The 27,166-nt window shown below is 48.9% G+C and overlaps 1 protein-coding gene across 10 annotated transcripts in view; it reads right to left on the bottom strand.

Annotated features, from left to right (window-relative positions):
• Nucleotides 1–27,166, bottom strand: part of LOC132582139 (protocadherin alpha-C2-like) — a 341,397-nt gene that overhangs the window by 70,139 nt on the left and 244,092 nt on the right. For all 10 annotated transcript variants that reach the window (XM_060253603.1, XM_060253611.1, XM_060253612.1 and 7 more), the window contains 2 exons: nucleotides 4,919–4,977; nucleotides 2,738–2,826 (listed from right to left, as the gene is read on the bottom strand). In XM_060253603.1, the coding sequence (XP_060109586.1) occupies nucleotides 2,738–2,826; nucleotides 4,919–4,977 (148 nt within the window). The remainder of the gene's footprint in view (nucleotides 1–2,737; nucleotides 2,827–4,918; nucleotides 4,978–27,166) is intronic.

Raw genomic sequence — 27,166 nt, 5'->3', positions numbered from 1 at the left:
ATGCCATAGAGTCCACCCTCCAAAGCATTCATTTTCTCCAGGGGAACTGAGCTCTGTAGATGAGCTGTAATTCTGGGGGATCCCTATCTGGGACAAGGATTTGGTGTGTTTCATGGCTGTATTGAAGGAAGATGTTTCTCTTCTACTAGCCTGGTGAGGACAAGGTAACGAAAGCCGCTGCCTCTGCCAGAATTCTCCTATCGACAGGATCTGTTAATGAAAGTTGCCTGCAGTTGCCGTGTCCTGTATTGAATGGCGCAGCCCTGTCACAACAGATGCCCTGCCCTGGATGGTCCAGGCTAACCTGATCTCCTCAGCAGCTAAGCAAGGTCAGCCCTGGTTAGTATTTTGATGGGAGACCACCGCCTCAACAGACACTCCGCAGCACATTACACACATCACATCACAACAGACTCAGGCAGTAAGTCCTGCTCCCTCCACAGAAACAAGCTGAAAGTCAAACTACATGACACAGCTGACACGTGTTTGGTCGGAAGTGCACAACTGGACTCACAGTCAGGCTGTGGCTATTTGCCTTCCACCAACTTAATTCAGGGACAAATGCGTTGCCCATGGGATGCCTTTACAGATGGCAATGTCCATCTGGGGAAATCACCTTAAATAGCAGTCATACGCTGAGCACTGTAAGTGGGGAGAAAGAGCTTCCAGTTTGCCTCTCACCCAGTTTTTGGCAGCAGAAACAGCAGGAGTGCAGCTTTCACCCCTTTTCTCTGGCTCTGTGTGCTCTAGGAAGAACTCGCGGAGGCAAGAAAAGAGCTGAAAAGCCCTTTTTTCTGCTGGCAGAAAGTAGGCAACAGGGAAACTAGAAGCTCCCCCCACACACACACACACAGAGCATTTGCTGCAGTGCCAGGCTAATGAATGCTATTTAAGGTAGGTTTCCCTGCTGTATATCTCACTGTTCAGGCATCCATGACCCAACACATGTTAGGCATATCATGTAGTTAGTCTGGGATGGGAAATTCCTGGGAATTTGGGAATGGAGCCTGAGGAAGTGAGGGTTTGGAGAGGGGAAGGAGTATAATTCCATGAAGTCCACCCTTCAAAGCAGCCATTTTCTAGAGGTGAAACTGATCCCTGTTGTCTGGAGATGAATTGTAATTCCAGGATATCAGGTCCCCCATGGAGGTTGTCAGCCCAAAGTTATGCCTTGACTAGCTGCACTGCTCTGGCAGAGGATGTATATTTATGGTCAAAAGGAACAGGAAACACAACTTTGGCCGTCATGCCCCCTGGAAAAGGGGAACTGCATCACCCAGCAACGTCCATATTTGTGAAACTGACTCCTAGACAGAGGCTTAGTCTCTGCAAACTGTACTTTTTTTTTTTTTTTGCTCTACCAGGCATCTAAGTTTGACTAATCACGCCTGATTTTAACACAGATATTAATACAAATATTACACTGTCTGCCTTATACTGAATCAGACCCGTGGTCCATCAAGGTCAGTACTGTCTACTCAGACTGGCAGTGGCTCTTCAGGGTCTCAGGCAGAGGTCTTTCCCATCACCTAATGCCTGATCCTTCTTTTTACGTCTGGAGATGCTGAGGATTAAACCTCTGACTCTTCTGCATGCAAAGCAGAGACTCTTCCACTGAGCCGAAGGGAAGGGTTAAATATTTTCTGTTAATGGTTTTGTTTGCTCTGATCCCTCTGAAATTTCTTTTGGATGGAGATTTTTATAATAAAAATCACCGCATGGCACAGGGAGTCAGGCTGAGCAGAGACAGCAGAGAATGGGCCTGCACTGCACAGTGCAAACATTCTGTCCCAGCACTTACAAGGTTGCCTCTTCTGGACAGTATAGACATGAACCGATCATGTCACTGGCCTCTGCTGCCTGTGAGAAGGCAGCACAAAGGGGTGGCAGCCATGTCGAATGGCCTGGCTCTCCCTTCTTCCCTTTGCTTGCTGTTTACATCAACAACATTCTGGAAGTGGGCTCTCCCCACACAATTCCTTCCAAGGCATTCAGCAAGCGGATCATGGACTTTACTCCTGATTTTGACCTGCTATGTGCCAACCACATATGGCCGGTGGACCTTGTGCTGCTGCCCTTAGCACAAGGTTCAGGCCAGACACAATGGTAACCAAGCAGGGGAGCTTGATGCAAATCTGCATACCTGGACATGAACACCTGGATGTCCTTGACTTGCCCTGTGGTCATTGGGCGGGGAGGGGGACACGATCAGCTATTGAGGTATAGTTGAATCCGATTAGGATTTAGCAATTTAGGAGTAGCTGAACTTATTTTAAGCAAAGCCATTTTGTATTCCAATGGAGGCACTGCACCCCCTTGCTCTTAAATTTCTTCTAAGAGGTGAGAAGTGATACATGAACACAGTAAAGGAACATATAAAATTGGAAGAAGAAGAATGGGACACTTGACATAACAACGTTATGCCATCTTTTGTAAAGGAAGGTATTTTTCATGTTGGCTAGAAAATTCCTCCAAACCAATATTCCTGCCCCTTTTTTCCTGATCCAGGATGCTGGGACTCACTCAGCCCAATAACTGGTACCCATCTGGGATACTGTTTCTTTGCCTCCTTTAGGGTTCTCTGACGGAGGGAAGATTCAGGTTTCGAACACAAAACAGAAAGAAAATGCTGAGCCATGCAGCGGAAAGGGTGGGTCCAAGACCATGAGCTCCTCCTTCTAGGGAGATGCCTCCCACGCCATCCCTTGAGCAGAAAATGGAAGTCTCATTCCCTAACCTGTTGTTGCACTGGATACTGTTGGCCACTGCTGTTCCGGTCCTCCTGGTCCTGCTCGTAAGCCTCCTGCCTCCTCCATGTGCCCAGCGCTAAACAAACATACACAGTGGTTAGATAACACAGTTCCCAACAAGACAGCACGATTCTTTTTTGCATCACCCATATTGCCTTTTTCTGACCCTGTGTCCCTCAAACATAACATTACAGATGCTCACGGCTTGCACAAGTGACGTATCCTTTCTCTAGGAGTGCGCTTCTTGCAAACAGGGCTCTCAGGTTTCCTTCCTGCACGATTTGCAATTGTGGCTTTCCATTATATTTGCATTCCACCAACTTAATTAAGGGACAACTGCGTTGCCCACGGGTTGCCTTTACAGAATGCTTGGTTTCCAGTAATGAGATGCAAAGCCTCCAGCATGGCTGGGAAACCCCCAGATCCCCATAGTGTTTATGCCTTAGTGTTGAAATAAATAATGACACCCTGTCCTGTCAGTTCCAGGCAGCCCTCAGCTTTCGGCTGTCATTGGCGCGGATGGCGCCTGATGTCTTTGAGGAGCAGGAAGTGAAAACAGCAAGGAACTTTCCACAGCAGATTTTTCATCCCAGGCTGCCACGAGGCCAGCAAATTTAGTTGCCGCCAGTTATTCAGGTATAGATTCAAGTGGCAATGGGCAAAGCACATGGGAATGTTACAAAATCAAGACATTTGCTCTGTTTACCACATAGGAAACCATGACTTGGATCCAGCATTTTACAAGTGGAACCATCAAAAGACTTAGTGCAGTACCACTGGAGCAAGAACTTCTGCAGCACCAGCACTTTTCTCCCTATATATTTTAATGCCGTAAAACTGGCTGCAGATATTGTGTAGGTAAAAACACAAGTGAGGATATAGGGTATACAACTTAGTGCAAGCAGCTACTGTAGTCTTTTACCCCTACATTTCTGCTTATATAGGAACCTAAGCGAAAATTTCACACTAGATCCAACCCCTTGACTCAAAATCCTGAAATCTGTGTGTTAATTTCTATTTTTCTATTTCTAATTTCTATAGCTGTCAAAACCATTGTCAATTTTTGAGCCAATTTTGTTTAAACACAGATCTGGGGAGGGAAAGTACTGCTTTCTTTTTCTTTTCTCATAATTAAATACGCGCTAATGTCATTCCGGTTACCTGGTTTTTGTCTAACTAGCTCCCAGAATGCCCCCTCAGCTACAACTGGCAGAGTGGCATAGCTAACAGAGTGAAGTTTGGCTATGGTCCACGTGTGGGTTTCAAATTCCTGCTTAGACATGAAGCTAAGACTTCTGTGGGGCTTTGGACAGTCCAAGGCTGTGCCAGAGTTTCCAGAGCTATTGGAAGAATAATGAGCTAACAATAAGAATGTGGCTTTTATACTGTGAACTGAGAGGGAAGAAGAAGAAGAAGAAGAAGAAGAAGAAGAAGAAGAAGAAGAAGAAGAAGAAGAAGAAGAAGAAGAAGAAGAAGAAGAAGAAGAAGAAGAAGAAGAAGAAGAAGAAGAAGAAGAAGAAGAAGAAGAAGAAGTAGTAGTAGTAGTAGTAGTATTGATTAAAGCAGATTGGGAACATTGATAACTAATTGAACATATGAACATATGAAGCTGCCTTATACTGAATCAGACACTTGGTCCATCAAAGTCAGTATTGTCTTCTCAGACTGGCAGCGGCTCTCCAGGGTCTCAAGCTGAGGTTTTTCACACCTATTTGCCTGGACCCTTTTTTGGAGATGCCAGGGATTGAACCTGGGACCTTCTGCTTCCCAAGCAGATGCTCCACCACTGAGCCACCGTCCCTCCCCCTTGAGAATGACAATTCTGAGCTTTAATGCAGTTCAGTAATCCAACAACAGAACACTGCTTGGGATGCATCCTCAATGCATTGATACAATGCAAGAGCTCATTATCACATCTCTGGGAAAGAGCTGACAGATGCCATGCCCAAAGAGCAGTATCTGTGTGTTTCCCTCACAGCTGCATCGGGCCACAATCCACCAGGAAGTTCTTCAAAAACCCCAAACCACAACTCCCATTCATTTCAGAGGGGCACATGCAATTATGGGTGAATGTGCTCTATGCTGTTTATAGTAACCAAACCACAGCTGGGCAGTTTCCCTCACAGAGTGGCAAAAATGAAAATCCCTCAGAACGAGGATGTACATACCCTTGCATTCCAGCTCTTAAGGACGCAGAATAACGCCAATCAGGATTGGGTGGTTTTGGCTGCAAAACAAAACAAAGGAGGGAAAGAAATCCATATTATTTTATGCTTTAGCAATGTTTTAAAAGCAATGTATTCTAATCTAGGATCCCATCCAAAGCTCTTCCGTATTTTCTCTCTTGCCAAGAGGTAACATAAATCTACTTGTGTCTTGGAACACAGAAAGAGCTGCCAACTCATCCCCGCACATTGTATAGGAATTTTTTTGTAATTACACCCCAGTCTCTGCAGGTGGAGTTAGGAGGTTGTAAAAACAGGTCTTAAATTTAACTGTGAAAAATGGGCTCCCTCCCATTGTCCAGAAGCTGGACAATTCTTTGCCTTTATTCAGGAATTGCCTTAGAAGATACTTGCCTTCAACACAGGGAGGGGTATGTGTGTATCAGATAATTTGTTCTGCTCTATACTGCACTTTTCTTATGTAGGCCATCCCATAATATTTCAAAGGCTGCTATTCTTGCTGCACTGCCCTTCATGCAATCAATCATTTCTTGTCCAGAGAGTCTACATCTATTTCAGACCTCCTTTTCCTTTTGGGGGCATTTTGACTTGTTAAGGGTTTTTATAGTTTAAGCCTCGCTGTTAGACACATTCATATATCCAAACTACAAGGACATCCCTTTTAAATTCTGTCCACTCCTCTCCCCACCATCCTAGATTTCCCACAGTAAAATGTCTTTCATTTATTATAGAAAACATGCGTACCTGACCTCGTTTACGGTAACCAAGGCAGCTCCCAACCGCAAGAAGATATGACCCTAAAATCTATCTTAGAGTACAACTGCATATTCTGGAAGGCTGCTGAGTGCCAGCTCAAAATGACAGCCCCCGGCCATCCCCTCCTCCCTGGTAAATGGGGGTGGTGGTGGAAGGTGAGGCCAAGTCACAGCCAACTTAGGCCAACCCTGTAGGGTTTTCAAGGCAAGAGACATTCAGAGGGGGGTTGCCATTGCCTGCCTCAGCACTGTGACCCTGAACTTCCTTGGTGGTCTCCCATCCAAAGACTAAGAAGAGCCAACCCTGCTTAGCTTCTGAGATGATGATGATATTGGATTTATATCCCACCCTATACTCGGAATCGAATCTCAGAGCGGTCACAATCTCCTCTACCTTCCCCCCCCCCACAACAGACACCCTGTGAAGTAGGTGGGGCTAAGAGCTCTTACAGCAGCTGCCCTTTCAAGGACAACTCCTACGAAAGCTACGGCTGACCCAAGGCCATTCCAGCAGGTGCAAGTGGAGGAGTGGGGAATCTCCCAGATAAGAGTCCGTGCACTTAACCACTACACCAGACTGGGTCTCAGATCAGGCTAGCCTGACCCATCCAGGTCATAACACGAGCGATGACTGGGTGTTTTCTTATTCCCATTAGTAACAACCCACAAGACTGTGACGAAGTATGGCCCGAAGTACCGATTGTGGGAGCAGTCAAGTTGCTCACATGTCTACCCCATTTACCTATAAGGCTGGGGTGGGGGTAAGCATCTGCTTTTAACATTAAGACAACCACACAGCTGATGGAATGGAATTCTCTCCTGCTTTCACTCCCTATGTCCTTTAGTTTCAGGCAGGTCCCACCCCCCACCCCCCACCCTTGCTCCTTTCCAGGGCTTCTAAAAGGAGAAAGTGTTGTATGTAGGACCGCCAAGCCTGGCAACCAACAGGAGGCGCAGGGGTGGGGGGACATGCCGCTATATCACTTCCAGAGAAAAACCAGAATGACATACCCCCCGCAGAAGTGGTCCTGGACTGACTCAGAAGCCTCAGAGGAAGCCAGAGACATGGCCAGAGATGGAGCAGGAAGCTCCGGGAGAGCCCTGCAGGGCAGATGCCCCTGGCCCATCTGCCCCAGCACTTGCCCCTGAGGCAGTCCCAGTTGTATCTGAGGTAAGTTTGTGCACACTGTAGGCACTACTACAATCCACCTGTGCCTTCTGAGTGTGCACATGCTTTGTTGCTCAGAGTCAAATTCCATAGCTTTAGAAGCCTATAGAGAGTGGAGGAAATGCATGAAGCAGTGAAGATGAGATGGGGGAAGATGGGAGCCATATCTGGAGAGGGGCAGGGAGAGAAAAGAACACTTGACCAGAAATCTGGGTGGTGGTGGCTGTCCTGGAGTAGGAAGCCTTATTACCCTATTTTTAAAAATCTGAAGCTATATTGTAGCTTATGCTCAAAGATCTTTATAGAAATTTGGCCTCCCCACCCCCCCGTGTATGTAACAGCTGGAGATCTCCAGCCACTACCTGGACGATAGGCAAAACCAACAGAAATACACAGTGTCAACAGAAGAGAACCGAAACAACTGTGCACACGAACAGCAGACAAATAAAACTTACTTACAAACTTGTCAATCTCTGTTTCATTTTTTCATATGTGGATACACTTCTATAAAAAGTGAAACAGAGAGTGACAAGTTTGTAAGTAAGTTTTATTTGTCTGCAGTTCGTGTGCACAGTTGTTTTGGTTCTCTACCACCTGGAAGATGGCAACCTAGGTGTCCAGAAGTTGTGGGGTTTTGTGTTTGGGTGTGGCTGGGGGGGGGGTTGAGCCAATGAGAAGCGGCATTACAGCAGACCAACTGAAGTTCTGAACAGTGCATCGCTATCGGTTGAGAGAGAATGCGCTTGCACTGCAAACCCAGTACGTGCACAGAGAGGCAGAGTATCATGTTGGTCTATGTGATGTGTTTTCTCAGGAACTACTAGTCCCAGCATTCCTTTGTGCATAGGTAGGAGAGAGGGACAAAGCACCATGATAATCAAGGACACTCATCCCACACATAGTGGAAACAACAGATGGCTGCTGGTAGGATTTATAGGCCCCCAAATATATGGGGGGTCCTGTTAACAGACACACATCAACTTGACTTGTCATTTCTGGCTATAAATACAAATCAGGCAGCCACAAATATAAGGAGATGAAACAAGAGTGAACCACAAGAAGCCAAAGGACACCAGTCCCTCCTTTGCTTTTTCAGACCAAGTAAAGCCTTTTTTGTGGTCTGTATCAGGCAACATGGGAACTTGGGAAATCAATTAACACAACAGGGCTGTCAAATCCAGGCTGAAAAATCCCTGGAGATTTGGACGGGAGAGCTTAGGGAAGGGAGGGAGCTCAGTAGGGTCATGATGCCATAGAGCCCACCCTCCAGTTTGAGAGCCAGTCTGGTGTAGTGGTTAAGTCTGCAGAATCTTATCTGAGAGAACCGGGTTTGATTCCCATTCCTCCACTTGCACCTGCTAGCATGGCCTTGGGTCCGCCATAGCACTGGCAGAGGTTGTCCTTGAAAGGGCAGCTGCTGTGAGAGTCCTCTCAGCCCCACCCACCTCACAGGGTGTCTGTTGTGGGGGAGGAAGATAAAGGAGTTTGTGAGCCGCTCTGAGATTCGGAGTGGAGGGCGGGATATAAATCCATTATCTTTTTCAATATCTTCCAAAGCTGCCAGTTTTTCTAGGGGAACTGATCTGTACTGTCTGGAGATCAACTGTAATAGTGGGAGATATCCAGTTGCCACCTGGAGGTTGGCTACCCTAGAAAATACGAGACATTAGCGCTCAAGGAACTGGAAGAAGCTTCTAGATGACTCCTTCACAAGGTTCCTGCAGATTTCTGAGAATTTTCCCTTGTAACACGTTGCATCTGGGGGTTAGAAAAATCTTCAAATCTACTTTTAGGAAAGAGGATGGACAACCCTCACTTATCAAACGAGAATTACAAAAAACAAAACAAAATGCTGCAACGAATTTTTTGGCAGAATATGTGGGTTTTTATGCACATGGCCAGAGACTCTGGTAGAAGTTCAAAGAAGTTTCAGCAAGGAAGTGCTCATACAAAAACACTGGCCCTATCACCTGGGAAGAGCAACTAAGGCACCTAGTTGTCATGCCAGCCTCCAGGTGGGGCCTGGGGATCCCCCAGAATTATAGCTCATACAGAGACCAGCTTCCCTGGAGAAAATGGATGCTCTGGAGGGTGTGCTCTATGGCACTGTATCCCGCTGAGGTCCCTTGTCTTCCCCAGGCTCCATCCTCAAATCTCCAGGAGTTTCCCAACCTGGAGCTGGCAACCCCAGCCCCCCCAGCCCCTGCTGGCGGCCAGAGGGAAGCTGGCAACCCCACTTGTTTATCGAGGAAAAATACATTGGCTTTATGGACATAATTCGTGATTCTGCAACAGAAAAGGCCAGCCACATAAAAAACATAAAAGTGAACTAGCTTCGTTATAAATGTTTACAGCCATGTGGTTTGACTGGAAAAAAATCATTCAAAGTAGCTACTGGAAACTGCTTTAGGACCACGTGGAACGTTATCCAAAACAAGGGAACAGTATTTGTAGGAATTTTCTTCGGGCTAAACAGTATGTTAAATGAAAAAGTAAAAAGAGGGTTGTGCCAGAGCATTTTAAAGCACTAAAATGGCACTCAGACTTTGAGGGAATGGGGTCCCCCTCCATCATCAATGCACAGCACACCCCTCTCCATCAAGAACAGGGGCAGTCAAGAGAGGCAACCAACAGGCCTGCTCACCTGTCACTCCCTCTTTCTACATGCTATCCTTGTTGACAAGTGGGTAAAATGTGGTTTGGATCCTGTTACCGTTAGGTGGATCTGTAACTGGTTGACAGATCGCACCCAAAGAGTGCTTGCGAAGGGTTCCTCATCCTCTTGGAGAGGAGTGACAAGTGGAGTGCCTCAGGGATCTGTCCTGGGATCTGTTTTGTTCAATATCTTTAGCAATGATTTGGATGAAGGAATAGAGGGAATGCTTATTAAATTTGCAGATGATACTAAATTGGGAGGGGTTGCAAACACAGAAGACGACAGAAACAGGATACAGGATGACCTTGACAGGCTGGAAAACTGGGCTAAAACCAATAAAATGAATTTTAACAGGGATAAATGTAAAGTTCTGCATTTAGGTAGGAAAAATCCAATGCATGGTTATAGGATGGGGGAGACTTGTCTTAGCAGTAGTATGTGCAAAAAGGATCTAGGGGTCTTAGTGGATCACACGCTGAACATGAGTCAACAGTGTGATGCGGTGGCTAAAAAGGCAAATGCAATTTTGGGCTGTATCAACAGAAGTATAGTGTCCAGATCACGTGAAGTGATGGTATCGCTTTACTCTGCTCTGGTAAGACCTCACCTGGAGTATTGTGTTCAGTTTTGGGCACCGCATTTTAAGAAGGATATAGACAAGCTGGAACGGGTCCAGAAGAGGGTGACAAAGATGGTGAGGGGTCTGGAGACCAAATTGTATGAGGAAAGGTTGAAGGAGCTGGGGATGTTTAGCTTGGAGAGGAGGCGACTGAGAGGTGATATGATCACCATCTTCAAGTACTTGAAGGGCTGTCATATAGAGGATGGTGTGGCATTGTTTTCTGTGGCCCTGGAAGGTAGGACCAGAACCAATGGGTTGAAATTAAATCAAAAGAGTTTCCGACTCAACATTAAGAAGCACTTCCTGACCGTTAGAGCGATTCCTCAGTAGATTCCTCAGGCTTCCTTGGGAGGTGGTGGGCTCTCCTTCCTTGGAGGTTTTTAAACAGAGGCTAAATGGTCATCTGACAGCAATGAAGATCCTGTGAATTTTGGGGGAGGTGTTTGTGAGTTTCCTGCATTGTGCAGGGGGTTGGACTAGATGACCCTAGAGGTCCCTTCCAACTCTATGATTCTATAATACAGAGCAGGAGACGTCCACACAGGACTGCCAGTTTTTTTTTTTGTTTTTTTTTTGGCAGCAGTCCCCTGTCTTCTGCGAGATGGCTTTCTCCCTGCTAAACCATCCGTATACCGCGAAGAACAATATGTACAAATGCACAAATAGTGCATCAGGTTTTTATTCTAACGCTACACAATCACCGACATGCAAAGAAAAGGTCCATTCCCTGCAAAGACAGAGAAATGCTTTTGAGTGGTGAGCGACACACAGTGATTCTGCAGGGAAATATGGAATGACACGTCAGAAAGCAAAGCATTATGTTTGCAGCATTAAACACACTTGGGACTGACCTCAGAGCAAATATGCCTGAGATCAGGCTGCAAGGATTGCAATAAAACATGTTGAGAAAGCAAAGATTTCTTTTTTTAAAAAAGCTACGCTTTGCTTGTTTAGGATGTGAAAGCAAGAAAATTGTCTGCTTGTGTTGGAGGGGCCACCTGAAAGGCTGTAAAGTGCAGCCTCCCGTGAAGAGGAAGGTTTGAGCCAGTCTGCTTGCAGTGGCTTTTCTGCTGGGGTTTATGGACTGCAGAGAATTGCACTAGATTTTATCAGGCTTGCCGACTGCAGCAGATTTTTGTAGAAGGCAGACATGTTTGTCACAGCGGCAAGACTCGGTGTGAGCTCCTGCCTGGGTGAAAATGACGCAGAAGAGGGGGAAAGAAACCAGAAGGGAGATTCTAAGCCCGGACTGGAATTGCAGCACTGACCAGGGATGTCATTAACTGACTTGAAAGGTCAGCAGATGTAGGATGGCACAAGCTCAAGCCCATTTTGTCAGACCCAAAACCAGGGAACTCAACCCTATCAATGGCAGACAAGGCTCAGTTACTCCAATCGTCTCAGCTGCAACAGAGTAACAGGGAAGATGTGGGATTTCCCCTCCTGCATTTGCACTACATACAACAGGAAATTCTCCATATTTAGAAACGACTTATGTTATCATTCAAGTCTACACTTTCATATGCAAGCACCCCCCTCCCATTGGTAGATGTGTATGAAATCTCCAGCCATCTGTCAGCTCCTCTAAATTTTGCCGAATATCTCTGTCCGCTGTGTGAGAGGCACACTTGTGCTCTCTCCCCTGCGGTTCCACTCACAACAATCCTGTGGGATTTGCCAGGCTGATACAGTTGCTGGCTTGCTTCCAGCTGCAGGTGAGTGACAAGTTGAACGGAGATGGTTCCAGTCCAAGCCTGGCACTCTACCAACTACACCAGACTGCCTCTCTTGTTGGCTTTCTACATGTTATGTGCAGCTCTGGCACTGTTTTTCCAAAGCTACTCTAGATTAAAATATGAAGCGCAGCCTAAAATTTGCTATTCCAGCAAATGAAGGCAGAAGATGGGAAAACAGACCTCAACAGAAGCAGCGCCTCAAATTGCATCTTACAGTGATTTTGCAAGACCATCTTTTTCTCAGGGCAGGCAGTGGCAAGTGATGCTGGCATTGAAAATGCTGGTCTGTATTGCGACAGAAGCACCATTTTCTATTCTTAATTCTTCCTCTTCTTTTTGATAGAGAGAGAAAGAGCAGGCGAAAATATGCAAGGCGAAGACAAGGGAGGGGCAGTCAGCTGAAAAGGATAACATAACTTCTGTATCCTTGAATAGAGATCTCAAAGAGGGAGCTAAAACAGGCCTTCCTTTTCTCACCTCTGCATTGACAAGACAAACTGGCCAAAATTCCTTCTCCTCTGACATTATTAAAGGCACAAGAATTCTGCTTTCCTTGGATTCTTACCCAACAGAAAGTGAAGCTGAAAGGCACATATATATGGAGAACAATTAAAATTGGGTCTCATGCTGCAAATTTGGGTTTTAGGTCAGCTCCAAGAATGAAAAAGTTGAAGACTGTGGCTTTAATATCAGAGGACTGGGGAACAATCAAGGCGTCTCAGACCCCTTTTGGTTAAAGGTACTAGATGAATAAGCAGCAACTCTGGCAATTTTAATTTTCAGATGTGCAAAAAAATTTACAAGTTTTACTTTCTCAGCTGTGTACTAAAGAGTGTTGCCAACCCCAGGTTCAGAAATACCTGCAGATTTAAAGGTGGAGTCTGGGAAAGCTGGGTTTAGGAAAGGGAGAGACCTCAGCAGAGTTTAACATCATGCAGGCCACCTTCCGAAGCAGCCATTTTTTTTCCAGGAGAAGGGGAATAAATGCTTTAAATAAATAAAATTGATTTTTTTTTAGTCTGGAAATAAGTTGTGATTCCAGAAGATCTCCAGCCCTGAACTGGAGGTTGGCAACCCTAGTACTTGGTGAGGCTACTTTGAACAGATGGACCGATGCCCAGAAAAAGCTCAAGCTGTTCTAAGAGTTCACAGTTTTGATACATACATACATTTCTATGGGACATTTCTTTTAAACTCAGAGAAGTGACCACCTCAAACCAACAAAAGTGCCAGTCTGGAAGGTTTTGGTACGATCATGTGTGTTTCAAGTAACCAGGTCTGTGAAGAAATGCATTTTTTCCTGGGAGGTTTGAATGCAGAAACCTCCACTTTGTGTTTTAACAGGGTTTTTCCCTTCCGGGCAGGAAACAGGCTTTGGAGGGGGAAGTCAGTTCAATTGCTTCCCAGATGTACCTCAGCTCACTTTCATACATATGCTACTGGATCTAACAGGAGAAATAACGGGTGGGTTAAGATCTGTCCCTCTATCCAACCAGGGAACAGAAATTTGGAGAACTTTAGGCTAAAGGGACTCCAGGAATAATCTCTAGGAAGAAGCTGGAAGAAACACTCCTTTGACCTGGTGTGACCAGGTCAGTGGGTAGAGAAACAGATATGATAAAACCTTGCAGCAAGGAGGAGGCCTCTCTTCCTTGGGTGCTGTGTCCACGAGCACAGGCAGACCCCTCCTCTGGGAAGACAGCCATTTTGACCATGTGCTCAATTCAAGAGCTGCAGCAAGCTTTAATTTAAGACCACCTCTACAGGGAGCTGTAACATCCTAAGCAAAAGGGGCCTGTCTGATTTTAACATCTGATAGGGCATGTACAGAGCAGAAGATCTGCATTCCCCCCATTTCTTTTGGAATCCCTTGCTCAATTTCATGCTGTGCTAAAAATATGCTTGTAAACATTTTATTTTTTAATACATACTCGGGAGTGGTTCTCTGTACCGCATAGACCTCCACCGTTTTGGGCACACTATTTTAAAAGGAACACATTTTATTTGCCGAAGCCTGTGCTCCCTTTTATTTACCTCATCCAGAACAGCCTTCCACTGCTTAAAAGAATCCGTTTTCTTTTACTCTGTTTGTTAACCAGGCAGGCCTTTTTTTATACCTATCTGTACCTTTCCTAACCTGTGGCATACATTTTATCTGAGCTTTCAGTATTGTAATTTTAAATAGTCACCAAGCTCCCCAAAGGGATTTGACCCTTCATATCTTTTCTTTCAGTTTCTTCTTCACAAGCCCCTTCATTTGAGAGAAGTTACCCTTTCTAAAGTTAAATGTGGTTATGTTGGTCTTTTTGGTTAACTCCCTTCTTACATAAATGATAAATTTAATAGCATTATGGTCACTGTACCCAACCGGTGCTGTCATGTTTACATCTCTGACCATGTTTTGAGCATTAGTTAGGACCAAGTCCACAATCACCTCTCCTTTCGTAGGTTCTATAACCGTCTGCTCCATGGCACAGTCAATGAAAGTATCGAGAAACCCAGTCTCTTTCTCCTGACTTGAACATATATTGACCTAATCAATGTGTGGGCAGTTAGAATCAACAATTATGACACAGTTATTTCATCTAGCTACTTTCCTTAATTCTTTTGCTGTTTTTAAATCATCCTCTAGCCTTTGATCTGATGGGTGATAACGAACTCCCAGAGTTAAGCTTCCTTTTGGGCCCAATATTTCCACCCATTACATTTCTGTAAGCCAATCTATTTCTCTTTGATTCTCATCTCAATTTTATTGCATTATATACCCTCTCTGGCAGCCACTCCATATCCAACCCTTCCCTCCCTATCCTTCCACTATAATTTATATCCAGGAATCACTATCCTACTGATTGTCCTCATCCCACCAAGTTTCTGAAATGCCCACAATGTCTATGATCTTCCTTGGTACTAAGCACTCCAGTTCCCCCATTCTACCCTGGATACTTCTGGCATATACATATAAACATGTATAATTCCCCAGATCCATTAGGTCCGCAACCTTCCTCCTCTGGCCTCTAGACCTTGTCAGGCAGCCAATATTGTTTGTCACTGTCTCAGTGGCCAGCTCTAATCCATATTCCTCTAAAACAGTAACAGCTACTGCTTCATTTCTTAGAGATGAGCCATTCTGAAGCAGAGACATTTCTCCTCCTGTCGGCTTTCCACCAGGATTTAGTTTAAAAACTGCTCTGCCACTTCTTCTTTTTTAAGCACCAGCACTCTGGTTCCTTCTCAGAACAAGCAGAGGCTGTCTCTTTTGTACAGGTCCTGTTTGTTCCAAAAAGCATCACAGTGCCTCACAAACTTAAACCCTTCCTCCCTAAGCCATTGTCTCATCCAGGAATGGAGACTCCTAATCTGTGTCTGTTTAGCTGGCCCTGCATGTGGAATAAGCAGCACTTCTGAGAAGGCTATCTTGGAGGTCCCAACCTTGAGTCTCTTGCCTAGCAGCCTAGATTTTTCCTCCAGGACCACACCAGTACACTCTCCCACATCATTGGTGCCAACATGTACTATGACCACTGGCTCTTCCCCAGAGCTGTCTACCAGCCTATTTAGACTACATGTAATGTTCACTACCTTTGCACCAGGCAGGCAAGTCACCATGCAGTTAGTATGTGGTTCACAACCCATCTATCTACACGCCAAAGGATCTAATCACCCACCAAGAGCCCCCACCTCCCTGCCCAGGGATGGTTCCTTGGTATGAAAGGATTCCTGTTCACCAAGTGCAGAAGGTGTCCCTTCTGATGGAATGTTCCCCCTTTCTTCAGCACAGTGCCCCGTTCCCTCCCCCTTTATACATTTCCTATTTATGTAGGTCTGTTTGTGGAAAGTGTACTTCTCCTTTTACGAAAGACAGGTTGCTTACCTGTAACTGTAGATCTTCGAGTGGTCATCTGTGCATTCACACTTGTGGGATGTACTGCGCCTGCGCTGGTCCCCAGTCGGTATCTGTAAGAAAGCCCGGGAAAGATTTCCGCGGACGGCGCCACTGGGCATGCGCCGGCGCCCCACTGCGCAGGCCCAACGGCGCCACCGCGGCAATCCCACCAGTTCCTTCTTGACCGCTGAAAGCCCCTAAGGAAGGGAGACCGTCAGCAGTGGGGAAGGAGGGTGGGTAGTGTGAATGCACAGATGACCACTCGAAGATCTACAGTTACAGGTAAGCAACCTGTCTATCTTCTTCGTGGTCTCTGTGCATCACACTTGTGGGAGATTAGCAAGCAAGTCATACCTGGAGGTGGGAAGACGGTCAACCGGAGATGACAGATTGTAGCACCGCAGTCCCCAACCGGGTCCTCTGCTGAGCATGCACGTCCAACGCGTAGTGCTTCATGAAAGCATGCGGGGACGACCAGGTAGCAGCTTTGCAGACATCAGCCAGAGGCACGCCCTTCAGGAACGCCACCGATGTCGCCATCGCTCGTGTGGAGTGGCCACGTACAGGTCCAGGCAGTGGCCTCTTTGCTAGGAGGTAGCAGAGCTTGATGGTCTCTGTCAACCATTTCGAGAATCTCTGTGAAGAAATCTTGTCACCCATTCTGGGTGCGGTGTAGGAAACGAATAACTGCTGTCCCTTACGGAAGGACTTGGATCGGCTTAGGTAGAAAAGCAGGGCACGCCGGACGTCTAGGGAGTGAAGCCGACGCTCCTCGTCCGAGGAGGGGCTAGGGAAGAAGGCGGGGAGCCACACTTCCAGGTTGAGGTGGAATTGGGAGGGCACCTTAGGAAGGAAGTTGATATCAGGGGCCAGGGAGACGCCCGACTCTCTAAAGGCTAGGTAGGGGTAGTCACAACGCATCGCCGTGAGTTCCCCCACCCGGCGTGCGGAGGTGATGGCCACTAGGAAGGCAGTCTTCCAGGACAGAAGCTGCAGGGAACATGAGGCCATGGGTTCGAAGGGCCGCCTGGTTAATCTGTCTAGGACTATTGACAAATCCCACAGTGGGGTGGGGGGTTTGGACGGTGGATGCAGTCTAAATAGCCCCTTCATGAACTTCTTGGACTGGGGATGGGCGAAAACGGAGTGCCCAGCCACAGGTTCGTGAAAGGCAGAAATGGCTGCCAAGTAGACCTTAATGGAGGAAAACACCAAGCCCGCGTCTACTAGGGACAACAAGAAATCAAAGACTGCCGGCAGGCCAGCCTCCCTAGGTGCGACTGGCCGGCCAGCCATGAAGTCCGAGAACCTCTTCCACTTCCTGTCATAGGATGCCCTGGTGGAGGGCTTCCTGCTATTCAACAGGACCTCCTGGACCCTACCCGAGAACTCTAAGGGTCTATGCGCCACGCCGTCAGTTTCAGGTGTGGCACGTTGTGGTGTAGCACCCGCCCCCGTTGGGACGACAGGAGGTCTGGTTCCGCTGGAAAGTGGTAGAAGTTCCCCCCCGACATGGTCAGTAGGGAGGCGAACCAGTTCTGGCGGGGCCACCAGGGGGTCACCAGGATACAGCGTGGCCTCTCCCTCGCTAACTTGTTTATTACCCTGGTCAGCAGAGGGAGAGGAGGGAACAGATAGAGGAAGCGGCCCTCCCACGGGATGAGGAGCCCGTCCCCCAGGGATGCAGGGTCTGCACCCCCTCTGGAGCAAAACATAGGGCACTTCTTGTTGCCTGCCGTGGCGAAGGCATCCAGCTGTGGGTACCCCCAGAGCTGGAAAACTGGTTGTAGGAAACGCCACTGAAGTTCCCACTCGTGCGGGGAGGCCCCCCCCCTGCTCAGAGAGTCCGCTTGAATGTTGAGGACCCCTGGGAGGTGTGCGGCCTTCACGAAGACGTCGTGCTGGATGCATTCCGTCCACAATTCTATCGCCAACGCACAGAGGCGGCGGGACACTGTCCCGCCCTGCCTGTTGATGTACGCCAAAGCGGTGGTGTTGTCTGTGAGTAGTGCCACTGTCCTCCCTATCAACTTTGGGCGGAAGGAACGAAGGGCAAAGTGAACCGCTAGTAGCTCCAGATAGTTGATATGGTGCACAGCCAGCTTGGGAGGCCACTGGCCCCCCACACACAGGCCTTCCATGTGGGCGCCCCAGCCCCACTGGGAGGCATCGGTGGTGATGGTCACTGAGGGCGGTGGGAGGTGGAAGGGAGCTCCCTGGCAGATATTGTCTCTGGATCCCCACCACTGGAGCGATTGGAGCGTCATAAGGGGAATAGTGAACCTCTTTCGAGGTGAGTCTCTGTTCGGGCGAAACTGGCGAAGAAACCATAGCTGTAGGTCCCTCATCCTCAGTTTCGCGTAAAGAAGCACGCTTGTCGTTGCTGCCATCAGTCCCAGCATTCGCTGAAGTTGCTTTACTGTGCCCCAGCCTTGGTTCTGGAGTAACTGTACTGAGTTGGTGATGTCCTCTGCCCTTTGGGCGGGGAGGAAAGCTCGATGGAGGTTTGTGTCCAGCACTGCCCCTATGAACTGCACTGTCCTTGATGGAGTGAGATTTGACTTTTCTAGATTGACCTGCAGGCCCAGGGCATCGAGAAGGTGCAGTGTGGCTGTGATGTGGGTAGACAGACTTTCTCTTGAATTGGCTACCAGGAGCCAGTCGTCTATGTATGGGAAGACTATCACCCCCTGCAGCCGCAGGTAGGCGGCCACGACGCTCATCATCTTTGTAAACACCCTGGGTGCCGTGGAGAGCCCGAAGGGTAGGGCAGTGAACTGGAAGTGTTGTGAGCCTATTGCAAACCTGAGAAACTTTCTGAACTCTGGGTGGATGCTGATGTGAAAGTAAGCATCCTTGAGGTCTAGAGTGGCCATCCAGTCTCCTTGGTTGATGAGGGGCAGGATGGACTGCAGTGTGGACATCCTGAACTTTCGATACAGGATGAATTTGTTCAGATTCCGGAGGTCCATGATGGGCCTTAATCCCCCATCTCTCTTCGGGACTAGGAAGTAGCGGGAGTAGAAACCACCCGTCCTGGTTTCCGATGGTAATTTCTCTATGGCTTGTTTCTGTAGGAGGGTGTCCACCTCCGCCAGCAGAGGTGGGGATGGGGGGGTGGTGATCACCACTGACTGTGTTGGAATCTGAGCAAAGTCTATTTTGTAGCCCTCTTGGATGACAGAGAGGACCCACCTGTCTGAGGAGACCAGCTCCCAGGCAGGCAGGAAAGGGCGAAGGCGGATGGTGGGCTGGGTGGTGGCAACGACGCGTGGTGCAGGAAAGTCAAAGCCCCTGCTTGGCGGGGCGGGTGCCCTTCGGTTTGCCTGATGGCTGGGCACTGTAGCGCCCTCTGTTGTTGCCCGAGTAGGCCTGCTTGTCGGGCTGTGGAGGGCGTGGTCGCCACTGTTGGTCCGAAGATGGCTTATGCGGAGTCTTTCTCGACCAGGACCTGCTCCACTGTCTGGCTCTGGGTTGTCTGGGAAGTGGCTGCACCCCAAGGCTCCTAGAGATCTTAAGGTTCTTATCTAGTTCCTGCAGTGCGGTGTCCGTGGTGGAACTAAAGAGTCCGTCCCCTTCAAATGGCAGGTCCTCGATAAGCGCCCTGGTGTCTTGTTGCAGGGCGGTCGATCTCAGCCAGGAGTGCCTGCGAATGGAGACAGCGGACATGATTGCCGCAGCTGAAACGTCCACTAGGTGCTTGGCTGCTGTTAGTTGCTGCTTTGCGACCTTCTGGCCCTCGTGCAGCAGTGCCTTGGCAGTGGTTTTCTTGTCATCCGGTAGGAAGGACAGGAGGGGGGACAGCTGCTCCCACATGGCGTATTGGTATCTGGCCATACAGGCCGTATAGTTCGATACCTTGGCGCCGAGGGACCCCGCCGAGTAGATCTTCCTCCCCATGGCGTCGAGTTTCTTCCCCTCCTTGTCAGGGGGGGTAGAGTGCACCTTACGTGACCTCGAGGAAGAGGAGACGATGGCTGAATTTGGTCTAGGATGTGTGAACAGAAATTCAGCCCCCGCCTCTTGGACCTTGTACATGTGGTCCAGTTTTCTTGAAGACACCGGTGCAGAGGATGGCTTCTTCCACGGATCCTTGAGCGCCTGGAGCATGACCTTTGTCATTGGGAGGGAGACGGCTGGAGAAGTGTCCTTCTGGACGATATCAAAAACACTATCGTCCACGGTTGGCTTGGGTTGAGAGATGGGGAGGGAGATGGTCGCTGCCATTCTTTTGACCATCTCCGCATAGGAGCGTAGGTCCTCAGAGGGCGAGACTGGGAGGTCCTCTGACGTGTTGGGGTCCGGTGAGGGCTCCCAGGTTCTCTCCTCGTCGCTTTCCGACCCCGACGGGGAGGACTCTCCTCTGCCCGAGCGCTCCGATAGGCGCGGTGATGGCTCCCTTCGCGGCGACCGGGTCGGTGTCGGTGTTCGGCGCGGAGGCTCCGTCGGTGTGACGCGTTTGTCCCGAGGAGTCGTGGCCGATCCCTGAGGATGCTTGGACCGATGCGATGTCCTGGAGAGCGAGGATAGCTCAGATTGATGCTCCCAGTCCGGGTGGTCGAGTGGCTGATGCCAATGATATTGGGGGCAGCAGGGATACGTCGACTGCCATCGATGGTGCTCCCAATGCGGCATCGATGGGTAGTGGCGTGGCTCGACCGAAGGCTCCCTTGGCCTCACGCGCTTGGGTGCCGCAGGCGTTGTCACGTCGACCGGTGGAAGAGACTCGACGTCCGATGCCGAGTCGAAGCTCCGCTGACGAGACGCCACCGATGGAGACCGACGGGTGAGGTCGATCTCCACGTCGTGTGTCGAGGACTGCAGCCGATGGTCGCTGGGTCCAGGCGTCGGGGAGGTACGACGCCGATGCGCGCTAGCCCGTGGAGTTGAAGGGCTGCGTGGTCGATGGCCGCTAGCCCGCGGAGTTGGAGGGCTGCGTGGTCGATGGCCGCTAGCCCTTGGTGTCGGAGGGCTGCGCTGCCTTCTCGCGCTAGCCCCTGGAGTAGCGGGGGTGCGGAGAGGAGAGGGGGGAACCCTTCTCACTGGGTCGGTGCCGATCGGTGCCGACACGTCGGGGGGAGGCGGAGGGGAGCGTGGCCGTTTCCGCTTCTCCTTGCTCTTCGCCTTCTTAGAGGATTCATGTCCCGAATCCTCCCGTCGTTTCTTCTGGGGCCTCTCGACCGACTCGTCGGTGGGCCGTTTCGCCGACTGCTGCTCCTTCTGCGGGACAACGTCGACCGGGGCTGCATCGGCCGATGGGGCCTTCGGGGTTTGGGCGGCAGCCATTTTCGGTACCGATGCCGAGGAAGACGCCGTTTGCTTCGGAGGGCGAAGTGCCGAGGCAGTTAGTGCGGCCGAGAGCCTAGCCGCTCTATTCTTTCTGGTCTGCTTCGAAAAGCGGAGGCAATGCGGGCAGGCTTCCACGCGGTGTCCTTCGCCGAGGCAGAGCAGACACAAAGAGTGGCCGTCGGGAGGGGCGATTTTCTTGCCGCAGGCCTGGCACCTCTTAAAAAATCCCCAGCGACTGTCCATAGACAGCGGTCGCTGGGAAAAATCCTCTCAGAATCCTCTGAGAGGAGGAAAAACTAGGGGCGAGGGGGGGGAAGTCCCGGAGGACAAGAAACCCCACCGCGACACGCACCCGAACGAAAAACGCACTTTTTTTTTTTTTTTTTAAACTAACTAACTATGGAACTAACTAACTACTACACTACAGAAAACAATAAACAGGCTAATATTTACAGGAGGCTCGGGGAAAAAGGGGTAGAAAAAACCCAAAGCTCACCGACCGGGAACACGAGGAAACACAACTCTTCGCGCAGCGGTCAGAAAGGAACTGGTGGGATTGCCGCGGTGGCGCCGTTGGGCCTGCGCAGTGGGGCGCCGGCGCATGCCCAGTGGCGCCGTCCGCGGAAATCTTTCCCGGGCTTTCTTACAGATACCGACTGGGGACCAGCGCAGGCGCAGTACATCCCACAAGTGTGATGCACAGAGACCACGAAGAAGATCATGGAGAGACTTGCTTCCTCACCCTGCTGCTGAACTCGCATGTTTGCTAAACTCTACTGTTTATTCCCTTGTTCTAATCTGGACACTTTATCTCTGGAGCTGGGCCTGCTACCTCTCAGAGCAAGGACCTGCTCATAGGAGCCCTAAGTAGTTTAGGCCAAACCTTCACTGAAGTCAATCACACTGATTGGGAGCTAACCAATACAGGAGGATGAGTGAGTGAGTAAGAAAGACTTCACAAAGAAAGGTAGACATGTGTGCTAATTAAATTCAAGGTCTCTACTGCTACGTTTTCACCATTACTTTTCACTCCATATGATGAAGGATGGCCAAAAACTCTGCTCCTGCAATGAATACAGATTTCTGGTTCTGAACCATCAGGGTGCAATTCCCAAACCACCCACTCTAGAATTGTGCCATCGTTCAAAACTTCCAATACTGTTGCAGAATATGCAGTTTGAGCATTGCAGAGATCAAAGTAGCCAAGCCCATCAGACAGTCCAGGTGTATGAAGGGTAGGGCTGCCAACTGTCGGTTGGGAAATACCTAGAGATTTTGGGGGTGGAGTCTGGGAGAGGGAGAGGGACCTCAGCAGGGGATAATGCCACAAAGTCCACCCTCCAAATCTGTCATTTTCTCCAAGTGAACTGATCTTGGTCACCTGGAGATCAACTGTAATAGCAGGAGCTCTCCGGAGGTTAGTAGCTCTAATGAAGGGCCTGGTACACTCAGATTACGGGATGTCAGCTGTGTTAGCCTGTTGCATCTTAAAGAATGTTGAGATACTATGAAGATTAACAAGCACATATTTATATGGCATATAAATAAAAGCTTATTATTATTATTATCAGTTCTTGGACTGGTGCTTATGTGAAGCCCAAATGTCATCATGCAATGCTTGGGGCAGCCACCAGCCTCTCACATATCCCCACAAAGCCCCAATCTGTCCAAGATACAGTAAGCCATTCACCACCATTAGCACTGCTGAGGATGTTGTTTCCCTTCGCTACGCTAATGTACCACCACAGGACAGACAGTTATTTTCTGAAATGTGAAACAGGCCCTCCATCTCTATTCATTCCAAGCTGAATACAATCAAGTTTGCAGGCAAACTGAGGCTCAGCAATTTCATACTGGAGCCTCTCTTGATTTGACCTTTCAGCAAGTGGGGATTTACCCAGTCATGAATGGTGACTGCTCTGGGCTGGGTACAAGAAAAAGAGGAGGCTTATAAAGTCTGGGCATCTGTCCAGCAGATCCAGCAGCTGTGGCAGGGTTGGGGTGGCAATGTGGGTCAAAGTGCAAGTTCAGAAAGGGGGACGCCCACTGCCCCATAAGGGCCACAGCTAGGGTTGCCAGCTCTGGGTTGGAAAATACCTGGAGATTTAGGGGGGTGAAACCAGGGGAGAGCAGGGTTTTAGAGAAAGGAGGGTATAATGCCACAGCAGGGTATAATGCCACAGAGTCCACCTTCCAAAACAGCCATTTTCTCCAGGGGAGCTGATCTTGGTCATCTGGAGATCAATTGTAATAGCAGGAGATCTCCAGGCACTACCTGGAGGTTGGCAACTTTAGTCACAGCACCCACAAGAGGTTGGATTGGAGGGTTGCCAGCTCTGGGTTAGGAGATTCCTGGAGATCGGAGAGAGCCTAAGGAAGGGAGGGTTTGAGGAGGGGAGGGAGTTCAGTGCAGTGCAGTAGAATGCCATAGTGCATTATCCAAAGCAGCCATTGTCTCTATGGGAACTTATCTCTATACTCTGGAGATCAGTTGGAAGTCCACGAAATCCCCAGGCCCTCTCTTTGGCCATCATTTGTCTGTCGAATGTAGGAGTGTTGGTCTCCAATATGAATTGTTTTAGTCATTTCCGAAGATCGTTGAAGCCTTGCGTGAAACAGGGCATTTAGCGCATCCCTGTTGTGTCTTATTGCCTTGCTGCATTCCATCCACATATTGGCTAACAGAGAAGAATTGGAGCATTGGACTCTGTTTCCACGGCATTGCACACTACTTCCCGACTCCAATTTCAAGGAACAGACTGTCGGATATCAATATAGGAATGGAGTAGTTTTTCCTTGCACTTTGCGATGCACTATATTTTCTATGAATAATTTGCTATATAAATAATTGACTTTCTAAGCATTTGAGGTTGCTTTAACAGGAATGCCTGTGTGGCTTTTTCCTCCTGCCCTCTCTGGAGGTTGGCAACCCTGTGTGCTGCAATCTGTTTTAAAAGGCCAGCCAATGAGGAAGCTTAATCACTCACTCCAAGGCTGCTCTAGCCCCCCTGCCCTTCTAAGCAGAGGCCACAGGGCAGGCTGTGGACACAAGGTGGGGTGGGGGTGGGGGGCTTAGCATCAGCCACAGCAGGGGCAGGCAGTGCAGCAGCAGCTCCCGACGGATAACGAAATGTTCTGCGGCTGTTTTCTAGGAGGGGCTGCCATTTTTAATGTCAGATGAGCGCCCCCCATTTCTCTTGTATGAGACTGGCCCTGTTTACGTCGCACAGACAAAGTAAAGATGTGGGTAGGGGGCAGATTACAGCAAATCCTTCTTCGACTAAACTGCCCTTGTGTAATGTTTGAAAAACTTGCCTCTGTTTCATAATGGATGACGTTTATTCTAGCGCGGTGCCAAACCCACAAATAATACATGATTACAAAAGCGTCATTGTCATGGAACTCTTGGAAACAGCCCAGGAATGAAAGCCCAGGGGACGGGGAGAGAAAGAAAGGAAAAGCAGGAAAGTATTGCACCCGGTAAATTATTTATTTACTCTTGGGATTTTTCCTGAATGCTCTCCTGGATCAATACACTTTATATGGAGAAGCTTCAGCCGTCCTCTTTCTTCTCCCTTATTTAATTACAACCAACCACAATCTCTATGCTTTCAGGCACAGAGGCAAGGAAAGGTATAAAGTGGACAGGTAGCAAGATGCTACTGCGGTTTGCCATGAGCCAGGACTGGGAAGGGGCACGGAGTAAACGACATTGGGCTTCTGGTTGCTGGCAAAGGAATGTCACGGAGTTCAGCCCAGGGTCAGAGGCCTGGGTGTCCCCCATGCAGGAACAAGCAGGATACAATCCTATAGGCTCAGGACTGACGTGGTTTGGTGATGCCTTCGTCTGTGTGCAACCAGAAGATGTTGTAATTACTATATCGGAAAAATGGTAATTTTTTTGCAGATAGGTGAGTGAACTGCCTCTAAGTCCTGCTGAAATAATTGCAACTGAAATGCACAAATTAAACCATCAGTCCTGTTGATTTCAATAAGGTAATGATAACAAAAAAAATGATAATAATAATACCTTAGAGACCAACAAGTGTTTCAGGGTATAAGCTCCATAATATTGTAATCAGCTTGATTAGCGCAGAGGTGAAATGCTCAGCACAATGGACCCCTCAGGGCTGAATAGGGGCACAGAATTCTTATCGCACTACAGATGCTCATTTTCTGCCCCCAGGCATTTCCTCTCTGCTATAATCAAGCTGATGGCAATATGCAGGGTACCCCTGCATCCTTTCCATTTGTTCTTTGTAGAAGTCCTCCCACCTTCTGACTAGAGTAACAGGACTCAGAGATCTCCATTTCTACCCTTGTCTGACAAAGGGTGGTTGGACACACAAAAGCCTGAAATACTTGTCGGTCTCCAAGGTGCTGCTAGACCGTTTTACGGCAGACCAACGCTGTTACCCATTGAAATAACAACAACAATAATAACAACAACAAGAATAGAGCCAGTTTGGTGTAGAGGTTAAGTGCGTGGACTCTCATCTGAGAGAAAAACAGGTTGCTTACCTGTAACTGATGATCTTCGAGTGGTCATCTGTGGATTCACACCCATGGGATGAAGCACCAGCGCCGATCCCCAATCGGTAGTACCCAAGTCCGGGATTTCTGACGCACCAGCGTCCCGTGAGCATGCGCAAAAGCCCCTACCACACATGCTTCCGGGACAGCACGGAGATCCCACCAGTTCCTTCTAACCACAGCCAGTCAAAAGAATGACCGGCAGCAGAGGGGAAGGAGGGCAGGTGGTGTGAATGCACAGATGACCACTCGAAGATCATCAGTTACAGATAAGCAACCTGTTTGTCTTCTTCATGGTCTCTGTGCTTCACAGCCATGGGGGATTAGCATGCCAGGCTTACCTGGAGGAGAGAGCTGTTGGTCATGCTGAATGAACAGACTGAAGAACCAGGTTGCCCAGCTGCGCTTTGCGATGCCGCCTGACGTCAAGGGCGTAGTGTCTCATGAAAGCGTGAGGAGACGCCCACGTAGCTACCTTATCTATGTCAGCGAGGGAAGCACCTTTAAGGAATGCTGTGGAGGTGGCCATTGCCCTAGTAGAATGGGCACGGATGGGTCCTGGCAAAGGCCGCTTTGCTAGTAAATAGCAGTTTAATTGCCTCTGAGATCCATTTGGAAAGTCTCTGAGCTGAAATCTTGCGCCCCAAATGCGGAGGTGCATAAAAGACAAACGGGTGAGGGTCCTAGCGAAAGCCCTTTGTGCGATGCAAGTAGACGAGCAAAGTTCACTTAACATCCAGAGAGTGTAGCCTCCGCTCCTCTGATGAGGAGGGAGAGGGATAAAGCGTGGGTAGAACAACCTCTAGGTCCAGATGAAAGCCTGACACCACCTAAGGGAGGAATGAAACATCCGGAGCATCCAGAGATACCCTATCAGCATGGAAGGTAATGTAAGGAGGGTCAGAACGCAGAGCTACTAGTTTCTCCCGCCCTCCTGGCCGAAGTGATGATGACCAACAGGGAGGTCTTCCATGAGAGCAGATGCAACGGGCAAGTAGCTAGAGGTTCAAAGGGCCTTCCTGTGAGCCGATCCAACACTAACGGAAGGTCCCAGTAGGAGGGGGCTGCCCTGGAAGGTGGATATAGCCTAAGCAAGCCCTTCAAGAAACATTTTGTGTGCACGTGCATGAACACTGACTTGCCCTTCACCACATCATGGTGTGCTGGGATCACAGCCAAATAAACTCTAGCAGAAGAGTGGTTGAGACCAGCATCCACTAGGGTTAAGAGAAACTCAAAGACCAGTTCAAGTCCTGCGCTCTGAGCCGGCACACTCTGTTCTCTGACAAAGTTAGTAAATTTAGACCACTTGCTGCTGCTGTAAGAGCAGCGAGTCGAAAGCTTCCTACTATTTAGCAACACCTGTCTGATTCTGCCAGAGAAGGCTGGAAGCTAATGCTCCAGGCTGTCAACTTCAGATGGGGTACATTGTGATGAAACAGGGACCCCCCCCCCCCCCGAGCCAGTAAGAGGTCGGGTTCTGGAGGGAAAATGATGTACCGATGCTTCCCTAATGCCAGGAGGATTCGAAATCAGTTCTGCCTGGGCCACCATGGAGCGATCAGGATGCATTCTGGTCTTTCCCTCA

The sequence above is a fragment of the Heteronotia binoei genome, chromosome 14, assembly GCF_032191835.1.
Source record: "Heteronotia binoei isolate CCM8104 ecotype False Entrance Well chromosome 14, APGP_CSIRO_Hbin_v1, whole genome shotgun sequence".
Lineage (NCBI taxonomy): Eukaryota > Metazoa > Chordata > Lepidosauria > Squamata > Gekkonidae > Heteronotia > Heteronotia binoei.
This window is presented reverse-complemented; position numbering and strand designations above follow the sequence as displayed.